The sequence below is a fragment of the Buceros rhinoceros genome, unplaced genomic scaffold, assembly GCF_000710305.1.
Source record: "Buceros rhinoceros silvestris isolate BGI_N320 unplaced genomic scaffold, ASM71030v1 scaffold25714, whole genome shotgun sequence".
Classification (NCBI taxonomy): Eukaryota; Metazoa; Chordata; class Aves; order Bucerotiformes; family Bucerotidae; genus Buceros; species Buceros rhinoceros.
In genome coordinates, this window is record NW_010410372.1 from 1 (window position 1) to 9,781 (window position 9,781).

The 9,781-nt window shown below is 50.5% G+C and overlaps 1 protein-coding gene across 1 annotated transcript in view; it reads left to right on the plus strand.

Annotated features, from left to right (window-relative positions):
- The first annotated feature begins 1,074 nt into the window (after positions 1 to 1,074).
- MED1 (mediator complex subunit 1) overlaps positions 1,075 to 9,781 on the plus strand; it is a 10,975-nt gene continuing 2,268 nt past the window's right edge. The window contains exons 1-16 of the mRNA XM_010135601.1: positions 1,075 to 1,161; positions 1,673 to 1,751; positions 2,147 to 2,201; positions 2,327 to 2,459; positions 3,084 to 3,112; positions 3,484 to 3,555; positions 3,931 to 4,005; positions 4,586 to 4,659; positions 5,046 to 5,135; positions 5,844 to 5,955; positions 6,225 to 6,349; positions 6,522 to 6,640; positions 7,243 to 7,444; positions 7,593 to 7,688; positions 7,795 to 7,900; positions 8,695 to 9,781. Of these exons, the coding sequence (XP_010133903.1) occupies positions 1,075 to 1,161; positions 1,673 to 1,751; positions 2,147 to 2,201; positions 2,327 to 2,459; positions 3,084 to 3,112; positions 3,484 to 3,555; positions 3,931 to 4,005; positions 4,586 to 4,659; positions 5,046 to 5,135; positions 5,844 to 5,955; positions 6,225 to 6,349; positions 6,522 to 6,640; positions 7,243 to 7,444; positions 7,593 to 7,688; positions 7,795 to 7,900; positions 8,695 to 9,781 (2,541 nt within the window). The remainder of the gene's footprint in view (positions 1,162 to 1,672; positions 1,752 to 2,146; positions 2,202 to 2,326; positions 2,460 to 3,083; positions 3,113 to 3,483; positions 3,556 to 3,930; positions 4,006 to 4,585; positions 4,660 to 5,045; positions 5,136 to 5,843; positions 5,956 to 6,224; positions 6,350 to 6,521; positions 6,641 to 7,242; positions 7,445 to 7,592; positions 7,689 to 7,794; positions 7,901 to 8,694) is intronic.

A 9,781-nucleotide genomic window follows, 5' to 3' on the forward strand; every position in this document is an offset into this window, starting at 1 on the left:
CGTGAACTGGACACGCTTCAATACTAAAAACAAACCCCTGGAATCTCGCCTGCGAGGGCCTGCGGGCTTGGGTGCAGCTCAGCTGTTTGCCTGGGACCCCCCAGTGCCAGGGTTTGTTTTGGCAGTGGTGTCTGCTGGGATTTTTTTGACAAATATAAGCATAGGAAAAGCTGTCTTAGCAAAACCAGACAAAATCTATAATAGTCCCGAACCCATGTTCTCTTCGTGCTTGTGTCTGACTAGAGAACAGGGGAAAAAGAACCATCCCATCCTGGAATGTTTTTAGCTAAAGTGTCCAGCAGCAGCTTAGTCGCTGATCCTGTATCCCTCCATCTCACCAGAGAAATGCGATTCGTAACAGTGGGACTTTCTAAAAGATACAGCAGTGAGGAGCCTGTGAGGTCCAAGAGGTGTTTTGTGAAGGCCGAGTAGGTGCCAGGTTGCTAGAACCCCGTGGTCCCTCTAGTCTTGCGCTGCCTCCTAAACACACGGGCCCTCAGGTTTCCAGCTGGCATGAGGCAGGAGTGTGCCAGAGGTTTGTGACAACTGGCAATCAAACCAATATGGTTGAAGGGTTTGGTGGCAGAAGGATCTGGGAAGATCTTTACAAGAAGCTGGAGAGTTGGAAGAGCAGACAGTGAAGGGGGATCCAGGAAACAAAGCTTAACCTCGCTTCTTTAACACCATGTTTTCTACACTGTCTCCTGCCAGGGAAGTTTCATTTTTAGACTATGCTGTTGTATCCCCAGACAGTGCCCCGATATATTCCCATCCTGCCAGAAGTTAACCTGGTGGGGCCGCATCATTCCCAGTCTGTGCAGAGCAGGAGCTGGGCTTTTCCCAACAGCTCCACAGGCGTTTTATGGGCCTTTAAGTCTTGGTGGAGCCTTAAGATTCGCTTAACCTTGAGGGCTAAGTCACGGGGATAAATGAACAAGTTTTTGAAATGCTTTGGGAAGTGTTTTCATTGTAACTGCCAAGCTGTTTTGTTGCTAAAACTTCCACCCTTGTCTCCTTCTCCTTTCTGAATTTCCCCCCATGGTTTGTCTTACAGAGACGGAGAAGCTGAATAAGATGAGTGCCCTCCTAGAGAGACTTCATGCAAAGTACAACCAGAACAGGCCTTGGACAGAAACCATGAAGTTAGTCCGTCAAGTCATGGTGAGAGCTGCTGGGTCTCAGCAGGAGGGTTTCTGGAGTTTTGGGTCTCAGCAGGAGGGTTTCTGGAGTTTCGGGTCTCAGCAGGAGGGTTTCTGGAGTTTCAGGTCTCAGCAGGAGGATTTCTGGAGTTTCAGGTCTCAGCAGGAGGATTTCTGGAGTTTCGGGTCTCAGCAGGAGGGTTTCTGCTGTCAGTTTGTTGGATCTCTTCAAAGCGCTTTACCCTTGGTTCAAGCCACAACTTCCCCCCAGGCAACTCTTAGTTTGTGCCTATTAAAAAGTTGCTACAGTCTGTTCTTCCAGATGAGCAACTTGCATAGAAGGAAATAAATCAATCCCAGGCCTGTCTTCGTTACCTGCTTCCAAACCCGATACAGGAATCCCAAGTGAGGGTGTGATTTGGGGAAGAGCTCTAATCTGCTCTCAATTCCCTGAATAAACCTCACTTGACTGAACAACAGTTGCAGTAACTCCCTCTTCCACAAAAAGGACATTTTTCTTTTTTCTGACTCAGGAGAAGCGTGTTGTGATGAACTCGGGGGGGCACCAGCACCTCGTGAGCTGTTTGGAGACGTTGCAGAAGGCACTGAAAGGTGGGTGCGCCTGCGTGGGGGCTTTCCAAACTGCTGGACCCCCAGCGCTGTGGAGACATGCCCGGCCACAGAAGCAAGCGAGGTTGTGGGTAGCACGTTTCACCACTCCGTGTTTCACGTCTCGGTGCCGGGCAGCCCCGCTCAACATCCCCTCTATTAGTTTATTGTAGATAAAATTCATTCTGAGTTCCACGTGCGGCTGTTTGCAGTTCTGAGAACATTTTATTTTCTCTCTGCAAGCGGCTCTGCCTGTGGTTCGAGTACAGACGATCTTTATAGTGAAGGTGTGAGCAGACGTGGGAGGGAGTGACGAGATGGGGTTTAATGCTCCTCTTATTTCTGGGGAGATGTCGAGTCATTTCGCTAAGCCTTGTTTTTCCGCCGTCTCCATCTAGTGTCTTCCCTGCCTGCCATGACGGATCGCTTGGAGTCTATAGCCAGACAGAACGGGTAGGTCTCCTCCTTGATCAGCAGCACGGGCTTTTCCCATTTATCCGCATACATCGTGACCTCACGCTGGTTTGGGTGACCTTTGTGTGCGTCTCACGACACTGTATGGTTTGTTTTGTGTGTAGCCTGGGATCCCACCTGAGTCCAAACGGCACCGAGTGTTACATCACCTCGGACATGTTCTACGTGGAAGTCCAGCTAGACCCCACGGGGCTGCTGTGTGACGTCAAGGTGGCTCACCACGGAGAGAACCCTGTGGTACGTGTCGCTGATGAAGAGGAGGGCAGTGCCCTTGTGGGTTTGGAACCACCAGTGGAAAGTAAAACCCCCATGAGTGGTGCGTTCTCAAGGGTTAATCTGTAGAGTACGTGCACGAGGACCATTGGAGTGACAGTCGCTCTTTCCTGAGGGGTTGTGAAACCAGCAGCATTATTTGAGGAAGTTACCGTGGTGTTTCTGAGAATTTCAGTTCTGGAGGAAGGGCGGGGAAATCAGTCTTGTAGGAGTTGGATCTTGAGTGGGAAATGATGGAAGGAAGTGGCCTTGCCTCCCTTCTGCACTGGAACTTGCTGCTCACATTGGCCTCACCACCCTCTGAAACCAGACCTTTTAATGCCTCTGTGTAAGAGAACAGTTTTCAACCTGAGGCTCCACAGTTTTATTTCAAACTGGTTGTTTAAGAGGAAATTGCTCAAATTAGGCCCAGAGGGGGTTAACGAGCAGTCGGACCAGAGCAGCGTGCAGTTGTGAGCGTTGTGTTGCTTCTCCTGAGCAGCTGGTGCTAGAGGTTTCCCTGTCCCAGTGCTCCACAGTCGTCGTGCTGCACAAAGGCCAAACTGCTGCCTTCAACACTGATACCATGGTCTGCTCTTTCCTTTTCAGAGTTGTCCAGAACTGGTCCAACACCTGAGGTGAGCAACAAGAGTTGTCTGTTGCGCTTCCTGGCAGGCGCCTCTCTGCATATGGAGTGATCTGGTGCTGCTCTGCGGGTGGAAGTGCAAAATGTCTTGCGGCTGTTCCTTCCCCACAAAGTCCCTCTGCTCCTCTGGCCGATTATCTTTGGTTCAGGTAGTTCTGGACCTCACTGCTGTGCGTCGTGTCCTGGAAGCCACAGCACAACGTTCCTCACAGTCGTTAAAGTTGGATCATTTAAAGCTGTTTTGTAGCTTTTGTGTAGCAAAAGTCTTTTCTGAAGTGGCTTAGTGACTGTATTAAAACAACTTTTTAAACCAAAACGTTCTCTGTTGCGAATTTGATGACATGAATATTTCTCCCTCTTCAGAGAGAAAAATTTTGATGAATTTTCGAAGCATCTAAGGGGGCTCGTGAACCTGTATAAGTTGCCGGGAGACAAGTAAGTCTGGAATCTATTTATTTCCATCCACTTATATAAAACCAAACAAATCCACGTGCTTTTCGCTCTGCGCTTACCTTGTCATCGCGTGTGATCCTGCTGACCTGTGCGTGCACGCAGCGGTGGGGAGGACTCGGTGCGGTGGGAGCGCGGGATGAAGAGCTGGAGTTTCTAAATGCTCGAGGCGATGGCGAGGTGTTGGCGGTCTGGTGTTAGTTCACAGTAACCGATGACGGTGATAATGCAAACACCGATCAGACTGAAGAGGAGGCGGAGCAGCGTGGCAGCCTGCGGTTCCGCCAGCTGGGTTTCATCGCACTGCTCCTGCTCAGTTCTCTGATAGAGTGTTGTGTGGTTTTGGTTTTTTCCCCCCAGCAAACTTAAAACCAAAATGTACCTGGCTCTGCAGTCCTTGGAGCTGGATCTCTCGAAGATGGCGGGGATGTACTGGTAAGGATGTCTGCCTGGCGCAGTGGTGTTCGTGCTGCTGTGGTTTCACTTAATAATGCTGCTAATTTTACTTAATATTTATTTAATAACGTCCTGTGGGCCGATTCCGATCGTGCCAAGCGCTGTACGTGCAGGAGGTGTCACATCGGTGCCTGTGTCGCCTGACAGGATTGCTCAGCAGTGCGGTGCTGAGGCTATAGGAGACCTGTGCTAGTGGAGGGATGTTTTGTATACACACAGAGCTCCAAGCAATCTTTAAATAGGTATTTCTGAGCAATTCCTGTTTAACTGCAGAAGTCAGCTGAAGGGAGGCCTGGAGGCAAAAGGTATGTAGCTATGGTTTAGTGTTTTAAGTAAGGAACTGGTAAGCATTTGCCCATCTTCTGCTGCAGCAGATAAACCAGCCGTGCCATAAAGACCCTTCAGTTTTGCCTGTAGCAGTGCAAAGTTTAAGGTCGCTGCCTCTGTGTGACCGAGAAGTGTGTCTATGGAGATAGAGCTCAGCCTGCTGTCAGCGCAGGAACCTTGGCTTTGGGTGGGACCCTGCCTTGTTTCAGACCTGTGCTCGCCTTTCTTGCAGGCAAGCCACCAACGCAAATCCCCTCGACAAGATTCTTCATGGCAGTGTTGGCTATCTCACCCCCAGGAGCGGAGGTATTGCTGATTAGCAGTTAATAACGAGAAGAATAAAAATTCCTTGGTTCAGGAACCCCTTTGTGGACGTTTGTTTTGCATTAACTGGTGATAATAATGGAAAACGCTAACTGAACGAAGAGGGAAATGAGGCGGTTGAGTATTTGTCAGTCCCATGTGGTCCAGAAGCCAGTTTTTCTCTCCAAAGCCACACACGGTGGTTTTTTGGCAGATCTGTGGCCATATCTGTGTGTTTGACAGCCCAGAACGGCCCCTCCTGGGTGCTCGAGCAGCTCTGCGCAGCATGCACTGTGTTGCAGTGCAGATCCTCTGCGTTAGGGGGTTAAGGGTTAATCAACATCGGGTTAACTTGCATCATCAGGATCTTCAAAGCTTCTCTCCCACAGGTCTCCTGATGAACCTCAAGTATTATGTCTCGCCCTATGATTTGTTTGAAGATGGTACTGGAGCCCCCATTATTTTGCACGAGAACAACGGTAGGTTGGCTCTAGCAGCCGGTGTGGGCTGCTGCCGCTTGAGGGAGCGGGGAAAGCAGGGTGCCAGGAGCCTGCTGTCACCCTGAGGTATGGGAGAATCGTGGGCTGGCTTCCAGAGCCAGGGGTTTGAGGAGCCCATGTGTAGGTGCTGACTCAGTCGAGCCTCATCTCGAACCCTGGGGCTGTTCTGGAGTTTGATCTGGACATCACCCAGGAGTGACAGGTGATGATCTGCAGACAGAGCCTTTATCCTTAGGGTGAATTTCATCATGAACATGGGATTTATTTTCCCATGGGAATACCTGTGTGTCCGCCATCCAATTTTTATGCATGTATGTGGACATCTGTCTCGCTAAAATGACAGAACCAAGCACCAGCTGAAATGGAGACCAGTCTCAGGAAAAGAAGGAGCGAAACTGGCCAAAATCTTTATCTCTTTTGCTTTGTAAAGAGCATACAACACACTTTCAAATGTATTTGTAATTTACTTGAAGCAACTGGTCTACCTTGCAAGAGAGAAACAGCATTGGGCCGTGTCATGGGTTTGGCTGCCATCCAGTTAGTGCTACAGGTGAACGCTGAAAGGTGCCTTGTGGAGGAAGTCGGGTGTTTCCACTGCAGTGATATTTAAGATAGAAAACTCACCTTGGTTTGATTTTTTTTCCATCAGCTTATATTGGTTTTTTTTTTTCTTGCCTCCTCTCGCAGTCCCCCGCTCTTTGGGGATGAATGTGTCAGTAACGGTGGAAGGAACCATGGCTATGTACAAGCTTCCGATTGCACCACTGATCATGGGCTCCCACCCGGTTGACAGCAAAGGGTAAGCGAAGGACATGTCTGCCAGGCCTTCCCCAGCAGCCTGGTTCAGGCCCTGGGAACCTCCAGGAGTCAGAGTGGGGAGGTGACCTTAGGTCTTATGTGCTGTCTTTAAGGCATGTGCCAGGCTTGTGACAGGCTTTTGAGGAGTGTCTTAATGTTTAAGAAGGTGTAACAACCCGCTGGGTTTGAGCAAGTTGGGTGGCTGGTGTGCGCAGCAGAAGCTGGAGTCCTGCCCTGCATCTAAGATCGTGTCTTAACCCAATATTCCAGAACTCCATCGTTCTCCTCGATCACCAGTGCCAATAGCGTGGACTTACCGGCTTGTTTCTTCCTGAAGTTCCCTCGTCCCATTCCAGTGTCTCGAGCTTTCATTCAGAAACTTCAGGGCTGCACAGGTGGGTTCCAGAGCTCTGAGGTACTCCTGGGGTTTGGTTAAGAAGCCACTGCACATTTTCAACATGGTGCTCAAGGTTTTGTGCTATTTTCAGTGAAACCTGGATAAATTTCCTTTACTGGATGGTGACGTCTTTTCTCATTGTGTTATCTCCTGCCATCTTCTCCCCTCAGGCATCCCGCTGTTCGACACCCAGCCAACCTTCGTACCCCTGTATGAGCTGATCACACAGTTCGAGCTATCCAAGGAGGCCGATCCTCTGCCTTTGAACCACAACATGCGCTTCTACGCAGTAAGTATGTGGTTACAACCAGGGCGTTACACACGTACGTGAGCCGTTTGGGGAGTTTCCTCTGCTTCAGGTATCTTTCAAGTAGGGAATTGGTAGAGCATTTATTCACTGGTGCTCTTCGAGCATGAGAATTCAGGTACCGACATGACCACAGTAATTAGGAAAATTGGTTAACGAAAAGTCCGTTGCTCTGAAGTGCAGCTGTAGGAGTGATGGTGGGGCTGTGGGACTGAGCTTCCCCAGCTTCTATCCGAGCTGTAACGTGTGGCTGAATGAATCGCTGCGAGAAACGCTGGTTCTCCACAGGTCAGTGACAGCTCTGCTCACTGTGGAGGATCTCCCTTCCCCTCAGCAGTGATGCTGCACCGTGTGAGACTGATTTAACAGGGACAGCGATTGCTGTCGTCAGTCTTGCTGCCAGGGAGCCAAAGTCACGTTCTGCTTGTTCAGACTGGAAGGAAAGCATCTTCGTTGCTTGTTGTTCTCAGCCAGAAAGCTGGTTTGGTGTCACTTGGATCTGGGCCCTGCTCTTTCCTTCCTCGACGTCTTATTATTGCCTTGTACCCAGCAGTCGCTGAAGTAAAGCAGGAATTGTTTGTCAGGCTCTTCCAGGGCAGCAGCACTGTTACTTTCTGAACAAAGATGCTCCTCTCCCAGATGGAAGAAGTCTTCAAGGAACCCTGATCAGTAAAATCGCCTTCCAGCACCCCGGGCGCGTTCCCCTCATCCTCAATTTGGTCCGGCACCAGGTGGTGTACAACACACTCATCGGCAGCTGCGTCAAGAGGACGGTTCTGAAAGAAGGTGGGTACCACAGCGAGCGGAACAGAGAAACCCTGGGGAACTTTCCCAGGCGTAGGAGTAAGAAATGAGGCCTGTGCTGCTCGTATTGAGCTGGCGCCTCTGGTTCGTCTCCTGTGTGCCCTAATTTAACAGTTCCCACGTCTTTCAGATTCTCCCGGGATCCTGCAGTTTGAAGTTTGTCCTCTCTCTGACTCCTGTTTCAGCGTGTCCTTCCAGCACCCTGTGAACGACTCCCTGGTGTGTGGTAAGTGCACTCGGTAAAAGCACGAGCGCGTTTGGGGACGGGCGGCAGCGTTGTCTTCTGCTGTAATCAGCATTTTGATCTCTTCTCAACGCCTCCTCTCTTGTAGTGGTGATGGATGTGCAAGATTCCACTCACGTGAACTGTAAGCTGTACAAAGGGCTGTCCGATGCTCTTATCTGCACAGACGATTTCATTGCCAAAGTTGTTCAAAGGTAAGCTGGGGTTTTCTGTGCTGCCAACGTGTGCTCCAAAGCCTAGAGATGGACTCGGTCTATCTCACTTTTATCCTGGTGGGTTTGGAGCTGTTCTGTCCGCGGATGAGTGGTGGTGGTGGTGATCAGGAAGAGAGGATTGCTCGGAGCCCTGTTGAAATCACACTCCAGATGCTGAGCTGCAGCTGGTGGAGGTACCTGCCTGCCTGTGCCTCCTCCTGCAGCTGGTGGCTTTCTGAGTCTTGTAGGCTGTGGAAGAGCTTCCCTGCGGTTTGTCATCTACATGGACCTTTTCTCAAGGTTCCTCCACCCCAGCCATCTCTCAGAACACAGGGCACAGCACAGAATCGCTGTTTGTCCTTCCCAAACCCTATAAGCTTGTCCTTGAGCAGAATGTGGTCTTGTCAGTGATGTGCCCCAGGGCTGCAGCAAGTTCAATTTGCCAAGCGTCGACAAAGGTGTTTTCTGGCAGAATCAGAGTAACGACCCAGACAGGTCCTGTGCTTTAACTGCAAGATCATGATCTCTCAACTGTTAGATATTAGAGTTAATTGATGGATTGATTCTTGCAGGGCAGCGCACAAAGGCCCAGTTCTCTCATGGCTAGATAAGCATGATGGGAGGAGTGTAAATACAAGCAGAGCAGCCGGCCATTTACAGGGCCTGGACCTGTGGCTCTCTTGTGCCCAGGGGTCTCGCTGCTTTATGTCTGGTGAAGCTGTTAAAGCCTCCTCAGTGAACATGGCTGCTGAGCAACTGAACACTCGCTAACCCCTGTGCCTTGTGTCTTGCAGGTGTATGTCCATTCCTGTCACCATGAGAGCAATTCGTAGGAAAGCAGAAACGATCCAAGCAGACACACCAGCCTTGTCCCTCATTGCAGAGACAGTTGAAGATATGGTGAAGAAAAACCTCCCCCCAGCCAGCAGCCCCGGGTATGGCATGACCACAGGCAGCAACCCAATGAGTGGTACCACTACCCCAACCAACACTTTTCCTGGGGGGCCCATCACTACCTTGTTTAACATGAGCCTAAGCATGAAAGAGAGGCATGACTCAGTGGGCCATGGGGAGGACTTCAGCAAAGTGTCTCAGAACCCTATTCTCACTAGTTTGTTGCAGATCACAGGGAATGTGGGGTCTGCTATTGGCTCAAGCCCAACCCCTCCCCATCACACACCACCACCAGTATCCTCACCAGCAAGCAACACCAAGAACCACCCCATGCTCATGAACCTTCTAAAAGAGAATCCCCCTCAGGATTTCTCCACTCTGTACGGGAGCAGCCCTCTCGAAAGGCAGAACTCTTCCTCTGGCTCCCCCAGAATGGAGGTGGGCCCTGGGGGGAATAAGCAAAAGAAAAAAAAGTCCCGCATGCCGGCCGACAAGCCCAAGCATCAGACTGAGGATGATTTCCAGAGGGAGCTCTTCTCAATGGATGTTGACTCCCAGAACCCCATTTTTGATGTCAACATGACCGCAGACACCCTGGACACCCCTCACATTACTCCAGCACCCAGCCAGTGCAGCACTCCTCCTACTACATACCCCCAGCCTATACCTCACTCGCAGCCCAGTATTCAGAGAATGGTTCGGCTCTCTAGTTCGGACAGCATTGGAGCCGATGTCACTGACATCCTTTCCGATATAGCAGAGGAGGCTTCCAAGCTCCCCGCCACTAATGAGGACTGTCCACCCATTGGTACTCCAGTGAGAGACTCTTCTAGTTCAGGACATTCACAAAGTGCCCTCTTTGACCCAGACGTTTTTCAGACGAACAATAGCGAGAACCCGTACACAGACCCCGCAGACCTGATAGCAGATGCTGCTGTGAGCCCCAACAGCGATTCTTCAAACCATTTTTTTCCAGACGGAGTAGAT